The sequence below is a fragment of the Prinia subflava genome, chromosome 6 (assembly GCF_021018805.1).
Source record: "Prinia subflava isolate CZ2003 ecotype Zambia chromosome 6, Cam_Psub_1.2, whole genome shotgun sequence".
NCBI lineage: Eukaryota > Metazoa > Chordata > Aves > Passeriformes > Cisticolidae > Prinia > Prinia subflava.
In genome coordinates, this window is record NC_086252.1 from 23,497,712 (window position 1) to 23,520,977 (window position 23,266).

Here is a 23,266-nt window from a genome sequence, read left to right on the forward strand (position 1 = left end):
TGCAGCACCGCCTGACACCCCTGTCACCAGCTCTGTCACCAGCTCTAACCCTCGGCCCGGGGACGTTTTCCTTTCCCTCATCCAGCAGCAGCAGCCCTCCGATCAGAGCTACAGCCGAGCTTTCCATCACCATCTCTCTGATGGAACAAGCGGGCTGAGCTCAGTGGAAGGGTTCTTCTGCCTGGTGGTGACACTTTTGTGAGGCTCCTTCTCCCCTCACTTTGATTGTCACTCAACTCCACGAGGAGCCGGCAGCCGGAGCTGGCTCGGGGGGCGTTGTGTCGCCTGCATCCCCTGCTGGGGTGGGCTTTGCGGGGGCTGAAGCGCGGCAGGACAGACGTGGAGGCTCGGAGCCGCCCACCCCTTTCCCAAGGCCCCGCCCCAGCTGTTCCAGCTGCCTGCACTTGGGACCGGGAGAAGGAGGGGCCGGGCGCTGGCCCATGTCCTTCTGGGGCCGCGTGATGGTGATGGCCACGTCCGACTGCGGCCCCCAGCGCGGGCCTGCCGAGCACCCGGCGAGGATGGGGCTGCCGGCCCTCGCCCTGCTGCTGGCAGCGGGGCTCCTGCACCCACTGCAGGTTAGCAAACAAGGGTGGAAAGTCTGGGAGAAGCGCGCAGGATGAAGGAGCCGGTGGGACGCCTCCGGAATCTGCCTTACTTCCCGATCCGTCTCCATACTCGTAGTTCTGTAGCTCCCTCCTGCAGCAGCCCATGTCCCGCCACAATGACCCCGCTTGCATTCCCAGCTCCTTCCCTGCCCTCGAAGCACCCACCCCAGCAGCACCCGTCCCTGCCCAGCCGCCGGGTGTTTGATTAGCAGGGAGGTTCAGCTCCTGCTTTCCCAGGACAGTTCAGTACCCAAACTTCGGGGTAAGGCTCCTCCAAGAACCAGCCCCATCAGTGCCTGTCCTAGGAAGTACAGGAGGGGGCACTTGGGCTCAGGGAGGTTCTGCAGCCCTTCAGCTCTGTCCCTTTCCTGCAGGCCTCCCCTTCGGCACGCTCCTTCCAGCTGGACTACGAGCACAACTGCTTCCGCAAGGACGGTGCCCCGTTCCGCTACATCTCGGGCAGCATCCACTATGCCCGTGTCCCGCGCCCTGCCTGGAGGGACCGGCTGCTCAAGATGTACATGAGTGGGCTCAGCACTGTGCAGGTGTAAGCCATGGCGATAGCCCTGACTGTGCACAGCCCACAGCCACCACGGGGTTTCTGGGATCAGTACAAAAAGAGACAAGGGTGTTGTCTGACCACAGGGAGCAAGGACCAACACTTGCACTTGTCTGTGACCCTCCAGGTCACCCCTGCCAGACACAAGCATGAGTGTGAGCTAGTTCCAGTCCAGCCCAAGCTGCCATCCTCAGCCCAGGCTGCAGGCCAACTGCCAGAAGCAGAGGGACCAGCTGGTGGGATGGTTCCCTGTCGTGCTGGGGTGTCCTTGGCCCCTACATGCTGATCTCCCCTCTCACCCTAGCTATGTCCCCTGGAACTACCATGAGACACTGCCAGGAGTTTATGACTTCACTGGGAACCGGGATGTGGAAGCCTTCCTGGACCTGACAGCTGAGCTGGGACTTCTGGTGATACTGCGGCCAGGGCCCTACATTTGTGCAGAGTGGGAGATGGTGAGCCCCAGCCACCAGCCTGGCACAGAGGGGTGATGGGTGGTCTGGGAAGGGCACAGCAGGGCTGGCCCTTCTGGCTGTCGCACTGACTCTAGTGCCGTGCCTGCTGTGCCCAGGCTGCTGCCCCACAGGCCACATGCTGTGCTGCTGCCAAGCACTAGCATTGCACTGGCCAATTTCAGCTCTGTGCAGACCCAGGCTGCTGAGCGGTTTGTCTGCCTCTCTGCCATTCTGTGTTTCTGCCTCTCTGTGTTTCTCCAGGGTGGCTTGCCTGCCTGGCTGCTGTGGAAACCAGACATCAACCTGCGCACTTCCAACCCTGGTGAGGCTCAGCACAGGGCTCTGGCCACCATGTCCTTACAGCCTGGTGCTAGTCGTGGCATTGTCTCCACATACCTGCCAGCTCTGCCTGCGTGGTCTTTCCCATCATCTCCATTTTCTGAGATGCCCATCGTTTGTACTCCATCTCTACTTCCCTGTCTCACCTGACCCTGCCCCATCTGCTGCGTCTTCCTCCTGGCAGGCTGGCTGCAGGTGGTGGATGCTGCAGCCAGCCCCTGCCCTGCCTCTGTCCCTCCAGCCTACCTGGCAGCTGTGGACTCCTGGCTCCATGTCCTGCTGCCCAAGATCAAGCCACGCCTGTACCAGCAGGGAGGGAACATCATCAGTGTGCAGGTAAGGTGCTGTGAGGCCCAGTCCCATGCCCTGCTCTGGGTCATCTCTGGATGTGCCCCAAAAAGCCACCAGTATCCCCTACACAATGATCTTATCTAGCAAAGCTCTGATAAATCATCCCCAACTTCTGGACCTGGATCTAAATCCAAGGACTGGGAATCTGAGATGCCTGCCATCACCAAAGCTGTGGTTTGAGGGACACTGACAGAGCTGGAGCTCATGGTGGGACTGGAAGGTTATGCTCAGGACCCACCCGGGGGTTGTCAGGACATCTGATGATGTCCAGAAGAAATCGGGGGGCTTGGTGCTCATCCCAGTGGACAAGGGCCCTGTCTGCATCCCTGCCATGTGCATACTGTGTACCAGTCCCTGCCCTGCTTGCAGGTGGAGAATGAATATGGGAGCTACTATGCCTGTGACTATGGATACCTGCGGCATCTGCTGGGCTCCTTTCGGGCACTGCTGGGGAGCGAGGTGCTGCTCTTCACCACCGACAGCGCGCGAGCAGAGGAGCTGCGCTGTGGCACGCTGCAGGGGCTCTACGCCACCGTCGACTTTGGGCCAGGTATCCCTGCTGGGGAGGAGGAGGAGGAGAGAGAGGATGTGGGCCCCTTCTCTGTCCTGCTCAAACCTCCCTCTCTCCATCTCCACAGGATCTAATGTGACAGAGGCATTTGGTGCTCAGCGCTGTGTGGAACCAAAGGGGCCCCTGGTGAGCTTGGCATGGGTGCTGTGGGGGGCTGACCCGCGTCGGTTTTGGGGAGGCAGAGGTGCCAGGCAGCGAAGCAAAGAAAGGCACTGGGCCCAGGCTGCAGGTGACAGTCCCTTTCTCCTCCAGGTAAACTCTGAGTACTACACAGGTTGGCTGGACTACTGGGGTGAGGCACATGCCAGCACCAGCGCTGCGTGGGTGGCCCGGGGGCTGGAAGACATGCTGCAGATGGGAGCCAGCATCAACATGCAAGTAGTCAGCTGGCAGAGGGCACAGCCACCAGGGGAGTGGGCATCACCTCTTGCCTTCATCCCACAGGGATCAGGCCAGCAGGGACTGTGGGTGCTGGAGGGAAGGGGCAGTGCCTGGTGAGCCCCTGCTGGGTCTCTGGGTTGCTAACCAGGCTCTCTGGGGTGTATCATAGGTACATGTTCCATGGAGGGACGAATTTTGCCTACTGGAGCGGTGAGTAGAGCCTTGCCCTAGGGAGGGAGGCACACTGCAGGGCTGGGGGGCTTTCTTTGGCCATCCCTGAGAAGCCTGCTTCAGGCTCTTGTTCTGTCTCATGGGGCAGGTTGACACATAGCCAAGGGCCCTTGAACCCAAGCTTGTCTTCTCCTAGGGACTCCTTTCATGCCTGTGCAGGGGCTCAGAGTTCTGGGTCATGCCCCCCAACATTGCACTGCAGCCAGCCTGGGGCTGAGTTCCATGCCCTGGCCTGTGCCAGAGCCCCTTGCTCCAGCTCACATCACTTCCTTGGCCAGGTGCTGACTACAAGGACCAGTACAAACCAGTGACCACCAGCTATGACTATGATGCCCCCCTCTCAGAGGCAGGAGACCCCACCGAGAAGCTATTTGCCATTCGTACGGTCATCAGCAAGGTAACAAACCTGGCAGCAGTAAGGGGACAGTACTGGGCTCGGCTGCTTGTGTACCAGCAGGGCAAGGGACATCTCCCTGCTTGCCATGGGGCCAGCTGACAGTCTGCTGTTCAGTTCCAGCCCCTGCCAGTTGGTCCAATGCCACCTGCCACCCCCAAGTATGCCTACGGCTGGGTGGCCCTGCAGAAGGTGAGTGCCTATCCTGAAGGCTGTACTGCCCCAGCATGGCACTGCTCAACTGCCCAGCATCCATCCCTCTCTGCAGTACGCTGACCTCCTGGATGTCTTGGATGTGCTGTGCCCCTCTGGGCCCATCCAGAGCCAGTTCCCTCTCACCTTTGAGGCGCTAAAGCAGGTGAGAGGCTGGGACACTTGAGGAGATGCTCCTGTCTGCCTGGCCCTGGCTCTGGGGCAGAGGAGCAGAGCTCACTTCCAGCTCCATTTCCCTTCCTATGCCACTGCACTGTGTCCTGCAGATCCATGGCTTTATGGTGTACCGCACACAGCTGCCCTGGGATGTCCCGGACCCCGCCAAGCTGGGCGCTCCGCCCCACAGTATCTGTGATCGTGGCTACGTGATGCTGCAGAAGGTGAGGCTAGGGGAGCACACCAGTCCCTGGGACAGTGCTTCAGAGGACTCTGCGACCTGCTGGCAGTGGGGCTGTGCCATGCCAGGGTCTTGGGGACAGCCAGGGTGCCAAAAGCCATACTGAGCCTTTGTGGGGTGGCTCTTGGACCCAAATTTGCCCCCTCTTTTGGGGGCAGAGAGCAGCCGTGGCTCTGGCAGTGCTGGCAGCAGGATGCTATGGGCCTGCTGGCAGTGTTGGGTGTGCTGAGATCCAAACATGGGCCAGCAGCATTGACTTTGTGGCTTTAGGAGTACCAGGGAACACTGGAGCGGGACGGGCAGACAACACTGCATGTAACAGGCAGAGCAGGGGACAACCTGGACATACTCCTGGAGAACATGGGCAGGATCAGCTTTGGGGCCAACACCAGTGACTTCAAGGTAAGGGGAGAGAGCCCTGAGGCTCCAGAGGGGATGGCCTGGCAACCCATGTGACCAAACACCCCCTCTACTGCCACCTGAGACAAAGTCCAGCTTTGGTGGGGCCAATCCCAGTCCTGCTCACTGGTTCATCTCAAACCTGCCAGGACAGGCGAGACTGGCACCCCTCTCCCACCTGTGCTGCCACAGCTGCCAGGGCCCTTCGCTCCTTAGAAGGGATCCCATCCCACCTTCCCTGCTGCAAGGGGTACACTCACTGGGGTTGCCAAGTGTCCTGCCTGTGGCAGATACTGCTGCTTCATTCCCCCTCCTGTTCCATCTCAGGGTTTGCTGGGAAACCTCTCATTGAACTCCAGGCCTCTCAGCAACTGGCTGATCTATCCCCTGGCCATAGACACTGCAGTCCAACAGGGCTGGCCCCACACTGCCCTGCCAAAATCAAGCAGTGGGGGCAGAGTGGGGCCAGTCTTCTACACTGGGACCTTTGAGACACCTGGCATTGCCTGGGACACCTTCGTGAAGTTCCCAGGTTGGAGCAAGGTAAAGCAGTGTGTAACTGGGAAAGGGGTAAGAGCGGACCAGGACACAGCTCAGTCCCATCTGCATCATCTTTCAGGGACTACTGTGGATAAATGGCTTCAACTTGGGCCGGTACTGGACCCGTCGAGGGCCCCAGCAGACCCTCTTTGTGCCTGGCTCGCTGCTGCATGTCGGCCATCCCAACAACATCACAGTGCTGGAGCTGGAAGGGGCACCTCCCACTCCTCTCTTGCTCTTCCTTGACCGACCCCTCTACAACAGGACACTTGGCTGCAGCACCATGGCCACAGAGTAAAACACTGCTGGGCACTGGCCTTGCCTCTCACTGGGGTTGGGGAGATGACAGGGGACTGATTCAGCACAACGGCTAAGGAAAGTAGCACAGGTCGTGGCACAGACCTCTGGGGACAGTGGGGACAGGCAGGGCCCCTGCTAATGAGTAATGAACCCAGGATTGAGCTTGATTTGCATGTCAACGCCACACTCATCCCAAATAGTTCCAGTGACCATGCTGACTCCCCCCATGGCCAGGGCGTCAAGGCACCTCTTTATTGACAATGTAGGTGGAGGATGTAGTTGCTAACACGAAGGCTGAGATGCTGATGGCAGCCAGGAGAGGAGAGGTAAAAGCACAGCCTTGGGGGTGTCCACAGGCATGGCTGCAGATAGCTCAGGGCTGCAGGGCCTGTGTGTCAGGAGCTGTCCTTACCTACAGACAGCAACCTATGAGGTAGCCATGAGAAAAGCTGGCAGCAGGAGCCCTGGCTGGGGCCAGGGCACCAAACAGTCCCAGCCCCTCACACTAGCACATGGAGACCTCTCAGTTATTACCTTTGCCAGAGTCACCACCCAGAGCAATATTCATGCCCAGAGCCTTGCCAGAACTGCCCGGGAGAGTGACGTGGCCAGCTCAGTCCCTCTCAGACCATCACTGCTCCACAGGCTCTTCCTTGCTGCACAGCCAGTGCTCAGCCATGTCCCTGCCACAGTGGTCCTTGGCAGGTGGCAGCAGTCTCCAGCGTTAGGTGCGGCCAGCCTGGGCCCGGCGGTGGGTTTGCAGGCAGGCCGTGGAACAGAAGGAGAAGTCGAGGTAATGGAAAGGGATCCGTCCCAGCAGGGACTCTCCACAATGCCAGCAGCGACTGCAGGAAAGAGCAGAGCTGGCCCTGAGCAAAGGGGGTTTGCAAAAGCATTAGAAGAGGAAAGGATTCCCTGCCTGGACTGTGACACAAGACACCAGCAGCATGAGGGAGCTGGGGCTTCTCAGAGGTGATGTGCTCACCCAACAGCCTGGCTGGGACTCCCTGGGGGAGATGCCCTGTGGGAGCATGATGTGAGGTCCTTTGAGGCAGGATGAACAGGGAGGGACTTGGCCCTGTTAAGGTTTTAAAGCCTCTGCCCAGATAGGCATGGGGAGTGCTCACTGCCAACAAACCTGTGGGGTGGGAGAGGAAAGTAAACAGGGACACAGGAGTGGCTGGGGCATTGGCTTGCTGTAGAGATTTGGCTGCAAGTGCACCAAGTCATCCTTAGCAAAATGTTTGAGGGGAGCAGGGCAAGAGAAGGAGGAAACTTTTACACAAGCACTATTGGGAATTGAGTGGACAGGAATAGCTTTGGACTGGAAATGAGAACTGGAGCAAGGAAGGCAGAGAACAGCTGTGCTGACATGGGAGCATCTGTCTTCAGAGCTCTGTCTTCAGAGCCATGCTGCTGGGATGGTTACCTGATGTTGGCGAGAGTCGTGCCGGTATCCTGCAGCTGTGCAGCCAACCTGCGCTCAGCAGCCAGTGCCCTCTGGGGAGCAGAGACAGCTCAGCCCTGCAGCCCTGGGAGCTGTTGTGCCCAGCACATCACCACTGCCCTCTCTGGGCTATATCCCCTTCCCTGTCCCCACCTTCTCCCTGTCAGACAGGGCTGCAAACCGCTGCTTGTTTTCCTGCTCCTGCTCCCAGCGCCGCTGCTCCTCCCGCTGTGCTTGCTCCCGTTGCTTCCGCTGGGCTTTCTGTGCCCGCTTCTTCTCCAGCTTCTTGGCCTCCATCTCCTTGGTCAGGGGCCCTGGCACCTGAGGGCAGGCAGCATATCCCACTGAGCCTGGGGCAATGGCACAAGTGGGAAAGGAGAGCTTTGCTCTGCGGTGCTCCTGCCGGTGAGGGCAGAGGGCAGGCACCCACCTTGGCACGGCTGTAGTCGTACTTGTCTGGATGGTCCACCATGAACTTGCGGAAGGCATTGCGGGTCAGTCTGTCAGCAGAGACGCAGTATGGGGTCCTCTCCTGCCTGTCCCTGTGAGACAAGGGAGACCAGAGCAACTACACTGCCATCTTACTGTCTGCATTCCACTGAGCTGTATGCCCAGAGACTCCCTGGAGGTGAGCAGTGTGTACTACTGGCCACAGTATCACAAGCAAGGAGGGGAAAGTTCCTTATTCCTATCCCAGAATCCTCCAAATCCTTCTTGCCTCTCAAAGCCCCTGCATGGGGCTTTTGTCTCATCCTGGCCCTTGGAACTGCCTACCAAAAAATCTGGGTGCACTCTGAGGCACTGCTCACCTGCTGCCATGCCAGCCCAGGCAAGCAGACAGAAGGGTGGTTCAGCTCCTAGGCTCCCATAAAAACCCCAGATGTCCCAGGTCATAGAGAGCAATACTGGCTGTCCCAGGACAAGAGTGGCACCAGTTTCCTGTGGCTGAGACAGGAGTGAGTTGCTGGACTGCCACAGGCAGGGTTGTGAACCACTGGGTGTCCTGCCATACCTGAGGGCAGGGTCTGCCCCCGCCTGCAGCAGCAGACACACAGCCTCAGCCTTGCCAGCCCGTGCTGCCACATGGAGCAGGGTGCAGCCACGCTCGTCCACGGGCTGGTTCAGCAGGGAGCGGGCCATATCCAGAGATTCCCCTTCCTCACTGTCCCCTGGCAGGCCCCCGTTCTCTGGCACACCCAGGAGGTGCCGCAGTGTCTGCACATCCCCTGTCTTGCAGGCAGTGAACAGAGCATCGCAGAGCTGGGTCTGAGGGTCTCCTGTGAGGGAAGAACAGGAGAGGAGTCTGATGGGCAGAGCAGCACTCTGGTCTAACTAGGGAACACACACAATGCATCAGCTTGCTAGCTGCATTTGGGTACTGCAGGATCTCCAGCACCTTCAGAGTCTGTGGCAATGTGCTATGGCATTGCTAAGCACTGCTGGCAGCAGCCAAGTCCTCTCCTGAAGTAAGACCCACTCCAATTCCCCCAAAACACCTGGCTTAGCTAGGTGCTGCCTGGCTCCCTTGGCTCCAAACACACAGCTCACTCAAAGGCAAGTGACTGTACTAAGACTTCTCAAACCCAGCTGTTCTGGGCACCTGCATGACTATGTGCTCTTCACCCCACTGAAAGGTGACCAGTAAACAGAGCAGACATCTAGCAAACGCAGCTCCCAACCCCACTTACCTCCATTGCTCCAGGGAAGCAGCCCAGCCTTAGCCTCCCCCTGCAGCTCTGTCACTGGCTCCAAGCCAGGCTGCCCACACTGGTATCCAGTCTCTTCAGGACTAGGCCCTGCACAGGCAACACATGGTGAGGAAGAGGGTCAGGGTCAGCCTGCATCCTAGCCATGGCCTTCCTACACTGTCCCTGCCAGTTCTTCCCCCTCACCTTTCTCCACCTTCTTGTCCCTCTTCTTCCTCCGTTTGCGGTTTCGCTTGGGCATCACTTCGAACTCCCGGAGGTGCAAGGTCCCTAATGTCACTTCCACAGTCTCCAGTTCCCCTGCAGGGCTTTCTTCCTCCTCTTCGTCCTCATCCTCTGGGGCTGAAGGGGGTGATAAGACTGGGGCTAAGGCCCCCCACACAGAACGAATCACTCAGGGCTCTCAGCCAAGAACACCCTATCTTTCTCCTGTCCAGCCACACTCCGAAGCTGCAAATCTGGCCCATAACATCTGACCCCTCCTGCTTGCTCAGAGTCATGTCTCCCTCCGTGGTTCAACTCACCAGTTGTGTCTTCCTGCGGGGGATCCACCTCTGCCTTCTGCTGCCTCTTCTGCCAGACCTTCCGGGGGGAGCCAGTGATGTCCTCCAGTGGTGTGTCCTTCCCTGGGCAGCAAGGGTGCTCCCGTCATTGCCTGGGGACAGGGAGCACCCATGTCTCCAGGGACTGAGGGCTGAAGAGCTAGCACCTCCACCCCATAGGGTAGCATCCCCTAATGCACAAGGGACCATGTCACCCTACCTGCCCCGACCCACAGACACTGGTCCAACTCACCATACACCTGCAGGCTGGCCAGTGTGGTGTGCACTCGCAGCACCTCTCGCAGTGTGGCCCTGCGGGTGCTGAGGGGGATGTGGCAGATGCGAGGGTCCCCTCGGGAGAGGGGTGGGTTCCTGCCTCCGAAGAGCAGCGCACGGTTGTGACGAGGGGCCCGGAGGAAGATGCGCTGAGCTTCATTCAGGTGCTGTGCCCAGGCTGTCAGGAGGTCCTGAATATCCTGGGGAGAAAGGAGAAGCTTTATGGGATCCTGAGCACACTATGTGGGCAGACATAGCTCTGGAGCAGGGACAAATCCAGAATCGAGTAGCCTCAGTTGGGCCCTGCCCCTTTTCCAGAGCCCATCCCCCCTGCCATGCCCTCCAGCAGCAGTGTGGGACCACCTGTCAGAGGCAACCAGGACCACTGTCCCTGCCAAGAGCCCAGCTCTGTGGTGCACGCTCACCTTGAGCAGTGCAGCCTCGTTGTAGCGGCGCAGGGAGGCCCCAGCCGATCTGGGTGCTGACCCTGGCGTCTGGGCATCCCAAAGGCCCTGGGCTGTGCCCCGCCGTGCTCGCACCGTGTAGCGGTGGAAGGTCTTGTGCTCCTGCACCTGCAGGCTGTGGAGAGGGGCAGACACGAGCAACAGAGCTTAGTGTGCATGGCATTAACATGCAAAAGTAGCTCCAGCTGACTGTGCCCAGAGGGGCGATGCCGCTGTCCCCCTGTACTCACCCCCGGAACACTGCTCCTGCGAAGTGCCCGCCACCCATCATCAGCACAACCCAGCACGTGCTTGCACTGAGGCTCTGCAGTGATGCTGTCAGATCCAACGGCTCCTCAAGGTCACCCTGATACACAGACACCCTTGCTAGCACGCATGGCATTACCTCCTTACCTCTTGCTGTCCCCAGGACAGAGACCAGCCTCTCTGCTAGCCCCAGAAGCAGGTTTCTGGGAGCACCCTAGAGCCAAATAATAGGCCTGGCACCAGCGTCTACCCTTCCTATCACAGGAGGTAGGAGACTGTCAGAGAGACATCTACACCCTGGTGCCACCCACCTTTTCTGGAGTCCCTCTCCCAAAAAGCTGGGCTGTGACTTGCCTTCCCAGTGACCAGCACACAGCGGTACACAGAGATGAGCTGGCCCTTCGCATTGCGGAGCAGCACCTTGTGGGAGCGGGCAGTCTCGGGGGTCCGGGGAGTGTCACTGGCAGAAGGCAGCGACTCTGACTCACTGCTCACATCAGAGCTATCCGAGTCGGATCCTGAGATGCTGGAAACATCACCTGCAAGGAAAAGAAAAGATGCAGAGAAACAAAGCAAGATTAGCAAACAGCCTCCCCAAAACTCTGTAGGTGATTTCAAGGGCACTTGCGGAGTGCCGATGACCCCAGAAATGTTCTGTCAAATAAGCCTACATATCACAAACAGGCTGTGACCTGGGGCTATAGGAGTTTGGGGCTCTGGATCCCCAGACATGCTAAGGCAGAGGCTCAGTTAAAACACCTCCTTCTCCCTATAACAAATCCTAACATCTCAGGAGCAGTGCTGGACCCTGAGAAGACCCCACAGGGACAGAATAAAGGGACCCTGTGCTAGCAGAAGGCTTCATTCCTGTACAGAAGAGCCCCAGTGAGGTTGCTGACAGCCCCTGGCCTCCAGTGCAGACAGCTCAACTCCTCACCTGTGCGGCTTTTCTCCTCAAACACCTCTGCAGACAGCGTCCGGCGCCCCAGGAGTCGCTGCTTCAGGTTGAAGCGGTGCCAGTCAAGACGGTAGTGCTCAGTCTGTGGAGCAAAAAAGTCTGGCAGCATCTGGGTGGTCCACGAAAGCCAGCACCACCAAAGGGCATGAGGTGACAGACCCCAAGGGCTAAACTGATGCTGGGCTCCTTCAGCAGTCCTGACTCGAAAATCACAGCATATTAAGGAGTTACCCATGAAACAGTTAACCTGAACAAGTACAGGCCTATGCTGCAATTACCCTCTACTTACAGTAAATAATACTTTTAATTGATAATATACAAGGTTTGAGTGCCAGATCCCAACAGGTCATGAGCAGTGTGCAAACAACCAGCACTGGTTTTCCCCTTGCTGGGGCTGAGCTTCCACAGCAGGATCCCTTCAGTCATGCAAGCCCCACTGCCACTTCCCACGGCTCAGCTCTGCTCACCTGCTCCTCCCGGCTCCCAAACACCTGTCCGCAGGTCAAGCAACACATCTTCTCTGGCACCTCGGTGACCCCATAGGCCTTCTCCTCACAGCTGGGTGCTGCAGGTTTCTCTGGAAAACAAGTTAGAGCTGTGCACAGGCAGCCCAGCAAGCTGCACTGCAAGGACTGGATCCTCGGTCTCTCCTCAGCCAACCCAAAGAAACCTGCGGTTAGAGGAGCTTCGGGGACCTTGCGGTGTCACCAAAAAAAGCCCATTTACCCACCCACCAGGTAGCTCCCATGGCCAAGCTCCGGGATGATCACCCAAGCTGAGCTGGGGAGAGAACACCAAATCTGTGGTGGACACGAGCTTGGTGAAAAACCTTCCCTCCCGCCGCTCCCGGAGCCCCACGCACCGTGGCTCACAGGTGCCAGCTCGGCAGCGCCCGCATCCGCAGCAGCTCCGGTGACAAGAGTCAGCCCGTGCAGGAATTCAGGGTCCTGAGTGGCCTCGAACACGGACCTACTCTCCGGCATGGCTAATGTTCCCAGCGGACGGGACAGCGCCTGAGTACTGGGCCCGTCGGGAACCACCCGCCAGTGACCGCCCCGACACCCGCCTCACGGGCCCGCCGCTCTGCCCCCGGCCGAGCTCTCACTGTGTCCGGGACCCTCCCGCTAGCGCCCCGGCAATCCCGCACCGCCCCCTTGGCCCGTGCGCGATGCCCCTTCCCCAAGTCGCTGCGCCCCCACCCCGGTCCGGGCTGCTGTACCCCCGTGACCCCCGGCACCGCTCCCCGCTCCCCCGTGACCCCCGGCACCGCTCCCCTCTCCCCCGTGACCCCCGACACCGCTCCCCGCTCCCCCGTGACCCCCGACACCGCTCCCCTCTCCCCCCTGACCCCCGGCACCGCTCCCCGCTCCCCTCTCCCCCGTGACCCCCGACACCGCTCCCCTCTCCCCCGTGCCCGCCCCGCCGCTCACTCCCGGCCGCCGCTGGGCCCGGAAGTGCCGCTCGTCACATCCCGCGCGCCGCCGCGGGGCCCGCCCCCCTCTCGCCCATTGGCCGCCCGTGTCCCACCCCCCGTTCGCCATTGGGCGCCGTGTCCGCCAGTCGAGGGCCGGGCCGGGCCGCACCGGGCCGGTGGCGGCGCCGGGGGCGCGGGGCCCCGCCATGGCCCACTTCGAGACGCAGTACCAGCGCCTGGAGAGCTCCTCCACCGAGTCTCCCCCCGGCGGCGGCGACCTGCTCGTCCACGTCCCTGAGGGCGCCAAGTGTGAGCGATGGCACCGGCACCGGGGGTTGGGGCCTGGCCAGCGGCGGGGTGCGGAAGAGGCCGGGGACGCAGGGGAGAAGCTGGACGCTAAGGGGAGCCGGGGTGGCGGCTGCGGGGCTGGTTTGGGGCCTCGGGTGCCAGGGGCAGCGGGGGAACGGGTAGGTTGTGTCTGTCACAACACCAAGGGTGAGTGTGTTGAGGGCCCCTCACCCTGTGCTGCTTCTTCCTTCAGCTCCGTGGCATCACATCGAGAACCTCGACCTTTTCTTCTCTCGCATATCCTTTTGCAGGGCCAGGGTCAGGCGGGATGTATCCCCCTCCTCCCAGGTCTAAGTACAGCGAAAACACGGAGCTTTGTGTAACTTGGAGCTTGGGCAGTCAGCTCATTCCTGTAGGACACTACACAGCTCCAGAGGGGCTGACAGCACCCCCACACCTTGGGATGCTGACACTTGACACAGGCTCATACAGGTTCTTCTAGGAATTCTTGGGAAAGTGACGATGGTACTGTTGTAGTTACAGTTAATGTGTTATATTTTTAAAAAGATCTTATTGCTCTTGGGTATAGCGTGACATTTACAATCAGAGTAGCACAGGATTTCTGTAGGCAGAATCAGTGTAGTACAATTTTATAAGTAGCATAGAACAGAATTGTATAGTATCTCTTAGTTTGTGGTTTCTAATCATCTGGACTCTTTACAGATCTGGTCCTATCTAAATATATGGTTTGCTGTATCAGTATCACGATCATAATGCAGACTCAAAAATCACGTAAAATAATTGCAGTCATTCACTTAGTCCTCAGAGCAAGCAGATGACCATGGGGGTATCTCTGGCTACTGAGGGGTCCTCGGTCTCGCTGTCCACCAGCAGCTGTGATACAAGTTCCCACTTAGGATTTGTAACTCCTTGATTTTGTGGATAGGGCTCTGGGTGCTGCTAATACTTCCCTCTTCTGTAACGGGATCATCACCTCTGTTGGGTTGGCCAGGTGCCTGGGACCTTCAAGGACAGCACAGAAGAGAGTAATCAGTCTGGTGCCAAGGAATCTTGAGGCCCATAGGGAGGGAAAGCAGAAACCTGTTTGATTTATCTACTTGATTCACAGGACCTTCAGCACCTGATAACTGTGGAAAGGGTGACCCACTAATAGGTGGTGACCTGTCTTGGTGACAGAGAATGGCTGCTTGCCTTATACAATTGTGTTAATTATGCTGCCCATATTGCTGAGGTCAGGAACACGTGCCAGGTGCCACTAAATGCATTTTTATCTGTCTCTGTGTTGTCCTGCCCTGCCCTATCCACCATTGTGCAGGCTGAGTTTCTGCGCTGTGCTGAACAGACCCCACTGTGGGTGTTGAGTGCAGGAAGAAAAGAGCATGAATGAAGCAAAGTCCTTCTACCCTAGCTGTGCTTTACTGGGGCAGAGTGTGTTTTCCTGCAGTGGAGAACCAACTTGCTGATGAGTAGGGGTGGGAGAGATTTTCTTTGGTGGTGAAGGGAGACTTGGCTGAGGAGCTGTGGAATACCAGTGGGTCCAAAGCCTCTTCAGCCTTCATCAGAGAGAAGTCTCCATGCTGTTTTCCTTGACTGCGGCTTTTACGTCTATAACCTGCATCAGAAGAATGGCTTCACTTGCATGCTCATCGGAGAGATCTTTGAGCTCATGTAAGTACATGTTCCCCTCTGCTGGGGCTGTGACACCTGCTGGGGAACAGTCACAGGCACTTGCCAAGCACTTGCAACTGTGTAGGTGGAAGGGCTCCTTTCATGATTGTCCTGTCTCCCCTTCATCAGGGTTTTCCATGCCCCAAACCTGCATTTCAGTGTGAGGAACCTGTGAGCGTTCCTGCTGCCATGGCTGTGGGACTGCTTCTCCATGGCATATGACCCTGGCTGCTTCATGTTTTGTGGTGGAGCAGAAGGGTGATTCCCTCACAACACTTCTCTTTTTTCACAGGCAGTTCATCTTTGTGGTGGCATTCACTACCTTTCTTATCAGCTGTGTTGATTATGACATCCTCTTTGCCAACAAAGCATTAAATCACAGCCAGCATCCCAGCGAGCCCATTAAGGTGACTCTGCCAGATGCCTTCCTGCCTCCAAATGTCTGCAGTGCAAGGTAGGGGCATGTTAGCCACTGCTCTTGTTTTCTTAACTACTCAGAGCTCCTGTCTGGGCCTGTATCCCACTACTTGCCTTTTCTTGCTTGCAGAATCCAGGCAAACAGCTTCCTCATCTGCATCCTGGTGATAGCTGGGGTTTTCTGGATCCACCGACTCGTCAAATTTATCTACAACATTTGCTGCTACTGGGAGATCCACTCTTTCTACATCAATGCCCTGAAGATCCCCATGGTAAGTCGCTGAGCCAGGGGCTGCACACGGGGCTGCCGAGGGTCGTGGGAGGCATTTGCTGGGTGGTTGCAACTTGCCTTCACAGCTCTCCTCAGTCAGACTGAGTGCTCTTCGCTCTGCTCCATAACCACATGATCTCCTTTCAGCCTCTTCTCCAGCAGCCAGTTTATTCTGTGTTAACCCCTCTCTGCCCAGTCTGACTCTCCGCCTGCTGCCACATGCCTCTGCCATATGCCATCCAATATGTGTATTCTTCAGTGGTGGCCTTTCCTGTGATGCCTTCCATAGAGAAGGCGTAAGTGAGGATATCCTCATACCTCCCTGGGGTGTGGACAACCTCAGCTTCCTTGTTTACTTGGGAGACTTGGAGCTACTTAGTTGTGAAGGTCACACAGGAGATCAGTGTGTCACAGATGGGGTTTGAGGCTTGCATATACATCGAAGTCCAGAGTTCTTGCTCTGATGAATGTAAAAAAGCATGTGCGCACCCTTTAGAGGGAGAAAGTGTCTTGAGAAAGGTGGCATGAGCCAAAAGGCTTGGTTTGTCCCCAGTTTTTCCATGGGTTACATCTGGGATACTGCATAAGTCCCTTCTGTGTTTGTTTCTCCCTGCTGTCTCCAAATGGCAGCTCTGGGAGGATCCATGGAAGTCTGGACCTGTTTTTATGCCTCCTAGGAAGCTGGTGCATGAGTGGCTGGGAAACAGTCATCTGTGCTAATCTAGGGGGTAAAGGGCACCAAGGCAAGGTGTGGGGTTTGCCTGCTGCAGGCTGAAGTGGTGCCAGAAGGTGCCGCATGTCCTGCTGTCACATGCACTTTGTCAGCACCCCAAGGTGTGTGCTGGGACCTGCTACTTCAATGGGCTCAGCCTGGCTTCTGTCCCTGGATACTTCTTGCTCCTAATCTCGCTGTTTGTCCACCTTCCAGTCCACCCTGCCCTACTACACCTGGCAGGAGGTGCAGGCCCGCATTGTGCAGATCCAGAAGGAGCACCAGATCTGCATCCACAAGAAGGAGCTGACAGAGCTGGACATCTATCACCGCATCCTCCGCTTCAAGAACTACATGGTGGCCATGGTGAACAAGTCACTGCTGCCCATCCGCTTCCGCCTGCCCCTGCTGGGAGACACCGTCTTCTACACCCGTGGGCTCAAGTACAACTTTGAGCTCATCTTCTTCTGGGGTCCTGGCTCCCTCTTTGAGAATGAGTGGAGCCTGAAGGCTGAATACAAGCGTGCCGGGAACCGCCTGGAGCTGGCTGAGAAGCTCAGCACCCGCATCCTCTGGATTGGCATTGCTAACTTCCTTCTCTGCCCCCTCATCCTCATCTGGCAGATCCTCTATGCTTTCTTCAGCTACACGGAGATCCTGAAGCGGGAGCCGGGCAGCCTGGGTGCCCGCTGCTGGTCTCTCTATGGCCGCTGTTACCTCCGTCACTTCAATGAGCTGGATCATGAACTGCACTCACGCCTCAGCAAGGGGTACAAGCCAGCTTCCAAGTACATGAACTGCTTTATCTCCCCGCTTCTCACCATCGTGGCCAAGAACGTGGCCTTCTTTGCTGGTTCCATCCTGGCTGTGCTCATCGCTCTCACCATCTATGATGAGGACGTGCTTGCGGTTGAGCACGTCCTGACCACGGTCACCCTGCTCGGGGTGGGCATCACGGTGTGCAGGTGAGGTGGGTCTGTGCTGCCCCCGTGCTCCTGGCAGTGCTGCAGGGAGCAGTGGGGCTGGCAGCAATCCATGTAAACATGCTCTTTGCTTGCAAATGGATTTGAGTGTGCGTGAATGAGGGCATGGCTGGGGAGAGGCAGGACCAGGCTGGAGAAAGGGGATTGCAGTGATCCTGGCTGCAGTGGTTGTATGGTGTGAGGGGCTGGTCTGGGCGGAAGGTTATAGGTAGAGCTGTGATATGGCCCAGTCACCTTGCCCTCCCAAGATGACATCTCCCAGGAGCTGAGGTGTAATGCTGTGATGTTGCCCTGTCCTGTCCTGCAGGTCTTTCATCCCTGACCAGCACCTGGTGTTTTGCCCAGAGCAGCTGCTGCGAGTCATCCTGGCACACATCCACTACATGCCTGACCACTGGCAGGGCAATGCCCACCGCTATGAGACCAGGGACGAGTTTGCCCAGCTTTTCCAGTACAAAGCGGTGAGCTTGGCTTAACTGTGGGGCTGGGGACTTGCCCCCATCCCTGCAGGAGGGAGAAGGTGCTGGGGAGCTCAACAGCTCCTGGGCTCATAGAGAAACAAGGCAGCATCCTCAGAGGTACCCTGCCCCAGAAGATGGAGGGCTACCGCTGGAGTCTGTTTTGGGATTGTGGGTGTTTTGACCCTCAAGTTTGTGCTGACCCCATCATCTCTGTGCTCAGGTCTTCATCCTGGAAGAGCTCCTGAGTCCCATCATTACCCCCTTGATCCTCATCATCTGCCTGCGACCCAAGTCCTTGGACATTGTTGACTTCTTCCGTAACTTCACCGTGGAGGTGGTGGGTGTGGGTGATACCTGCTCCTTTGCCCAGATGGACGTGCGCCAGCACGGCCACCCTGCGGTAGGTCCTGGGCTGCCCACCAGCATGTCTGGTCCTTTAGACCCATGAGATGCCCGAACTCACCACTTGTGGCAGCCCACAGCCCAGCCACCCACCTCTCTCTAGGGTGTCTGGGTTTGGCAACACAATTCACCAGCTCCAGAAGGCTCTTGTGGCCCAGCTGTGATAATTGACCAGATCCTTTGGGAATCAGGCTGTGTAATTTTTTTGATGTCATTGCCTGTTTTCACAGCCAAGGGTTCTGTGTCCTCAGGAGAGTGGAATGGGGACTTTTAGAAAGTGTGACCACTAAGAAGTTGATCTGCTTGTGGTCAGGAGAGAAGCAGTCTAGAGGAAATGGGAAGCATTTTCCATTATGCAAAATCTACGATGGAGGCAAAAGGGGTCCTGTGCCTGGGCATTTAAATTATTTGTCTAAGGAAAAACTTCCTAGAGACACAGTCATGAACTAGGAAGGAAGTGAACTCATTGGGGCAGGAAGCTCTTAGTAAGAGTCCTTTGTTGACTCTAACTGTTCCTGTGTGTGTGACTGTTCCCAGCTCCCCAGCTCCCTTGCAGCAATTCATGTTCTGGGATGGAGATGGAACACACTGTGCTTGTTGCTTCTTCTCCAGGCTGAAATGGCTGAATGAGCATGGGGATTTTTGCTATAGCACCTGCTACATAGGGAGCCATGACCTTGCATGGGCTGGGTGTTGGGTGCTTTGCCCAGACTGACTTCAAGATTCCCAGGGCTGGCAGGGTTGTAAAGCAGATCCTGTCTCTCATTACATGTCTGTGTTCCACAGTGGATGTCAGCAGGAAAGACGGAGGCCTCCATTTACCAGCAGGCTGAGGATGGCAAGACAGAGCTATCCCTCATGCACTTTGCCATCACCAACCCCAAGTGGCAGCCACCCCGCGAGAGCACAGCCTTCATTGGCTTCCTGAAGGAGCGTGTGCACCGGGACAGCAGCGTGGCACTGGCTCAGCAGGCTGTGCTCCCTGAAAATGCTCTCTTCAGCTCCATCCAGTCCCTGCAGTCGGAATCAGAGGTACCCAGGCTCAGGGCATGTGGGTTGTTCTTGGGGTGCTTGCTCCATGCTGGCAAATTCATCATCAGGTCCTCTGGGGAATTTTGCCCTTGCCTGGGATGTATCTGGGAATGAATACGTGGTAGATCTGGGACAGTTCTGGGTTTCTAGAGAAGGTAACAGGCTGTCCTAGAGCCTTGTGAGGTGAGAGAGGGGCCAAGATAGCCCAGCTCTGTGTGTCTGGTGGGATCAGTCCTCCAGCTCTGCACAGGACAGTGATTCTTTCTCTTTCACCTCTGCAGCCTCACAGCCTGATTGCCAATGTGATAGCAGGCTCCTCAGCACTGGGCTTCCACATGAGCCGGGATGGACAGGCTTCCCGCCATCTCTCAGAAGTGGCCTCGGCTCTGCGTTCCTTCTCCCCACTCCAGTCTGCTCAGCAGCCTTCCAGTGGCTTCCAGGCATCGGGAAGGGATGGAGAGGGAGCCCAGCCTCGTGGTGCCAGTGCCATGACAGCCTCTGGGTAAGCTGCTGGCTGGAGAAGGGCAGCCAGACACCTTGGACATTCCTTTACCCTTTGCCCAAATGCCATCTTGTTGTCCTAGATGTGTGGTGGCATTTATCTCTACAGCCTGGACAGCAAGGGACATTCACAAGCAGAGTTAGACTCAGGTCTAGGTGCTAAGGCTGGCCCCAAAGGATAGCATCAGGGACTTAGTGTTCTCCTGTAGGTACCACAGCAGTGAGAGACCCCTGTGTAAGGAAGAGGCAGTGCCATAGCAGGGCTTGTGTATTTTGGGAGAAGCTGCAGAGGGCCTTTTCATACCCAGTTCAGGAGCAGATCTCTGTGTGCCTGCCATTAGAGTGGAGAGGGGCTGGGCAGTGTGGGGACACCTGGGCAGCAAACATTGCTGGTGTGTTCTGTGGCAGTGCTGATGCAAGGACTGTGAGCTCTGGGAGCAGCGCCTGGGAGGGTCAACTGCAGAGCATGATCCTGTCGGAGTACGCCTCGACTGAGATGAGTCTTCATGCACTCTACATGCACGAGGTGAGCAACCCAGAGCAGGGCTGGCCAGAGGGGCACGGAGCAAGGCAGGACTGGGCTGCCCTCCGTTGTGATGAGAAAACCAGTGTGTATGCAGTGCTGCGGAGAGGGTGTGTCTGGGCATCTGGTTTCTCCCACACAGCTGAGTCACTCATGTTTTGGCCTGCAGTTGCACAAGCAGCAAGCCCAGCTGGAGCCCGAGCGGCACACTTGGCACCGACGGGAGAGTGACGAGAGTGGGGAGAGTGCCCACGAGGAGCTGGACGCTCAGCGGGGTGGCTCTGTCCCCATTCCCCGCTCTGCCAGCTACCCCTTCTCCTCAGTGCGGCAGCCTGCCGAGGAGACAGCCACGCTGCAGACTGGTTTCCAGCGGCGATATGGTGGCATCACAGGTACGGGAGCCAGGGCAGAGCTCTGTAACTGGTGCCCTTTATGGACTGGCACAAGCAGCCTGCCTGCTGCTAGGCACTGGCAGTCCCCCAAGAAGCTAATCTAACTTCTTGCCTCTCTTGAAGACCCAGGCACAGTGCACAGAGCCCCATCACATTTCTCCCGCCTTCCTCTGGGAGGCTGGGCCGAGGACGGGCAGTCAGCAAGGCACCCAGAGCCCGTGCCAGAGGAGAGCTCGGAGGACGAGCTTCCGCCACAGATCCACAAGGTAAGGGTGATGGCTGTGGCTGAGAGGGGCAAGGTGTACTCTGATGCCAGGTTGGGGTGCTGGCAGCTGGTCCCAGTAGGTGCCATAGTCTGTCTCTGTCTTACAGGTATAGCCTGGTAGGCTGGGGATCTCATGGGGCTTGCAGATTGGGAGCCACCTGGACAGCGGGATGTGGCATCGGCTTGATTCTTCTCCTGTCCTGAGTGGACATTTTGTTGCCATCAATTGTCGAAGAGACAAAACTGCCAGACCAGTGTCTTTGCTGTGGCACAGCACCTTTGCTGTGGCTGTGTCCAGCCATGTGTCAAGTCAACGCCACTCTGACTTGTGGGGTGAATGCGTGTGTGAGTACATACCTGTGTCTGTGTTCACATCTGTATCGTCCGTGTCAAAGGATCTCTGCAGAGCCTGTGGAAGCTGACATGACAGGACTAGCAGTGAGGAGCTGCTGGTAGACTGGTTTGGAGGTGGCAGCAGCAGCTGCTCTTCAAAGGGATGTGAGATGGCGTCAGCTCCATCCAGATGTGCGCCCGAAGCTGTGACCTGCCACCAAAATGAGGGCAGGAGTTGTTGAGGGTGGTCTAGCTCAGCCTGTAGCAGCACACTGTCCTGCCTGCAGCCCTGAGGAGGTGCCTAGGACCACGTTAGTCCTCCCAGAGAGGACCAGTGCTGTGCCTCTCAGCCCAGAGCAGGACGACAGCGGGGCAGTCACCCACCCCTCTGTCCCAGGACCCTGCATAGGGATGAGCCCTGGTTGCTGCTGCTGATATGAGTACAGGTGGGATATAGAGCTGGTGGGAACAGCTCTTGGATCCAAGGATGCTACAGCTCTTCCCTGACTCATAACAGCTGGCCCATTCCCTGCATGCCAGAAAGGGTCATTGGAGTGACACCTCTGTGCTAGGGCAGCAGCATCCTCCCCATGTATGGCACCCATGGGATGTGGGCCACAAGTGGGCCCTCCTGCAGTGCCAAAGAGACCCCAGTGTGGAGCAGCCTGGCATCTTCCAGGAGTGCTCACAGCCCCCTTGGAGCCCAACCTGAAGGTCTTGTGCTCTGTGTGTTGGTTCCTTTTCTCCAGGCACGAAAAAGGCCTTTTTCCCCATGCCCAGGTGCTGTTGTATTGGGTCTGTTCTTCTGATGCAGCTGTTCCTGTGGAACTTGGCCTTTCCTCTTCCCTGGCAAAGGCTTTGGGTCATCTTGAATCTTGCCCAGAGGTTCCCAGCTGCTCCTTTCTTCCTGAAACCTTTCTTTTGCTTACAACATGGTTTCAGCTGCTGTGGAGACCATGTAGCTGTCTTAGGCCTGGCAGAGCAAGGAGGGGCATTCTGAACCCAGAAAGGAGAGGCACACCTCAGCCCAGGCTTCAGATGGTGGTGGAGAATCGGGATCCCTGCTGTGCAGTATGGCCTCAGACAAGACCTTCCCACTATCCTTCTGTTTTTCCTCTTTTCTCTTTGCAGCTTCTGGGGAATTGCATCCCAACTAACTCCTGCCCATGACTTACTTTCCATTCCCCTTGCCTCTGGCAGGGGCTGCTTGCTTTTGCTATGCCCTCTGTGATCACTGCACATCCTACTCTGCTGTCTCTGGAGTCCAGGGCCATCCCTCCTCTCCTGCCAGGGTTATTGCTCTCTGCCCTTTGAGCCTGAGAGAGCTCTAAGCCACCTGCTGCCAGTGCTTCTGCACCCGGGTAGCCTGGGCATGAGCAGAGCCAGGGGTCTTGCACAGGGGCAGGCTCTTTGGGGTAGCAGGCCCCTTGTTGCTATGGGGTGGGCTGGGCAGGGCTGGAGCTATGACTGCTCTGGGGTCTGTATGAGATCAGAGTGTTCAAAAGCAGAGCTCAGGGTGGGAGTCAGCTCTTCAGTGCTGGGCTCAGGACTCTGTGGACCTGGGTGCTGCTGGGGTCCTTCCATGGAGAAGTGGCTGCAACTGCTCCACAGCAGCTTCAGCTTGAGGCTGTCTTGGCTGGGTGAAAGAAAGCAGAAAGCAATTCTCCCAGGAACCCAGAATTTCCAGCGGCTTCTATTGGTGCCCAGGCTGCTGCCTCCCCTGTCTGGGCCCGTGGGACACTAAATCTGGGCTTCCTAATTGAGTTGCTGCTGGTCTGTACAGCTGAACGGCTGGAGGCAGTGCCCTGGGGCAAGCCGAAACTCTGGATCTTTCCCTGGGCTGGCAGGAGGGAGAGGCCAGGCATAGCAGGCCCAAGTCTTTGCCGCATGTTTTGCTTGTGTCAGTGTCCCATGTGCATGGCGAGCCACTCTTTCTCATCTCCTCCTGAGATGTGCAGGCACGGGGGTCCCTGGGGAGTGCGGTATCATACCCCCGTGCCCTCGCTGTACAGCTGTATAGCCGTCTAATAAAGATGGGGTGTATCATCCCTGCCCGTGTCCGAGTCTCCCTTCGCTCTGCGGTACCGTGCAGCCCACCTGGGCCTGGCCTGCGATGGCAGCAGGAGGCTGGGAGGAGCCTGCGGCTGCTCCGGCGGCACTGGGAGCTCCCAGGAGCGTCGTCGCAGCCGCGGGAGGAGGCAGGGGC

General features: G+C 57.6%; 3 protein-coding genes across 9 annotated transcripts; 2 read left to right on the forward strand and 1 right to left on the reverse strand.

Moving 5' to 3' along the window:
- The first annotated feature begins 76 nt into the window (after window positions 1-76).
- On the forward strand, window positions 77-5,771 carry GLB1L (galactosidase beta 1 like). Its single transcript, XM_063400705.1, has 16 exons — window positions 77-578; window positions 983-1,155; window positions 1,472-1,622; window positions 1,884-1,944; window positions 2,203-2,297; window positions 2,682-2,862; window positions 2,951-3,009; window positions 3,136-3,257; window positions 3,434-3,474; window positions 3,774-3,892; window positions 4,007-4,081; window positions 4,158-4,247; window positions 4,369-4,482; window positions 4,770-4,901; window positions 5,226-5,441; window positions 5,518-5,771. Exons 1-16 carry the CDS (start codon window positions 441-443, stop codon window positions 5,734-5,736), a joined length of 1,986 nt encoding a protein of 661 aa, XP_063256775.1. The 5' UTR covers window positions 77-440; the 3' UTR covers window positions 5,737-5,771.
- A 167-nt stretch (window positions 5,772-5,938) lies between these two features.
- ANKZF1 (ankyrin repeat and zinc finger peptidyl tRNA hydrolase 1) lies at window positions 5,939-12,570 on the reverse strand. 7 transcript variants are annotated; one of them, XR_010080808.1, is made up of 16 exons: window positions 12,240-12,565; window positions 11,845-11,954; window positions 11,357-11,459; window positions 10,774-10,958; window positions 10,404-10,519; window positions 10,135-10,288; window positions 9,687-9,909; window positions 9,416-9,517; window positions 9,078-9,257; window positions 8,874-8,981; window positions 8,198-8,462; window positions 7,616-7,727; window positions 7,339-7,506; window positions 7,168-7,238; window positions 6,273-6,583; window positions 5,939-6,150 (listed from the first exon to the last, which is right to left on the reverse strand). XR_010080808.1 is itself a non-coding variant. In XM_063400702.1 (15 exons), exons 1-15 carry the CDS (start codon window positions 12,358-12,360, stop codon window positions 6,463-6,465), a joined length of 2,139 nt encoding a protein of 712 aa, XP_063256772.1. In that variant the 5' UTR covers window positions 12,361-12,565; the 3' UTR covers window positions 5,939-6,462. The 7 variants fall into 7 exon arrangements, 3 of the variants coding, with proteins under 3 accessions (XP_063256772.1, XP_063256773.1, XP_063256774.1); XR_010080807.1 differs by having other exon boundaries at window positions 5,939-6,164; XM_063400702.1 differs by having other exon boundaries at window positions 5,939-6,583.
- Window positions 12,571-12,922: 352 nt separating this feature from the next.
- ATG9A (autophagy related 9A) lies at window positions 12,923-23,108 on the forward strand. Its single transcript, XM_063400709.1, has 14 exons — window positions 12,923-13,100; window positions 13,333-13,375; window positions 14,703-14,768; window positions 15,061-15,222; window positions 15,316-15,457; window positions 16,385-17,133; window positions 17,459-17,612; window positions 17,833-18,012; window positions 18,801-19,046; window positions 19,328-19,548; window positions 19,956-20,073; window positions 20,240-20,462; window positions 20,586-20,728; window positions 20,835-23,108. Exons 1-14 carry the CDS (start codon window positions 12,998-13,000, stop codon window positions 20,838-20,840), a joined length of 2,556 nt encoding a protein of 851 aa, XP_063256779.1. The 5' UTR covers window positions 12,923-12,997; the 3' UTR covers window positions 20,841-23,108.
- Window positions 23,109-23,266: the final 158 nt, after the last annotated feature.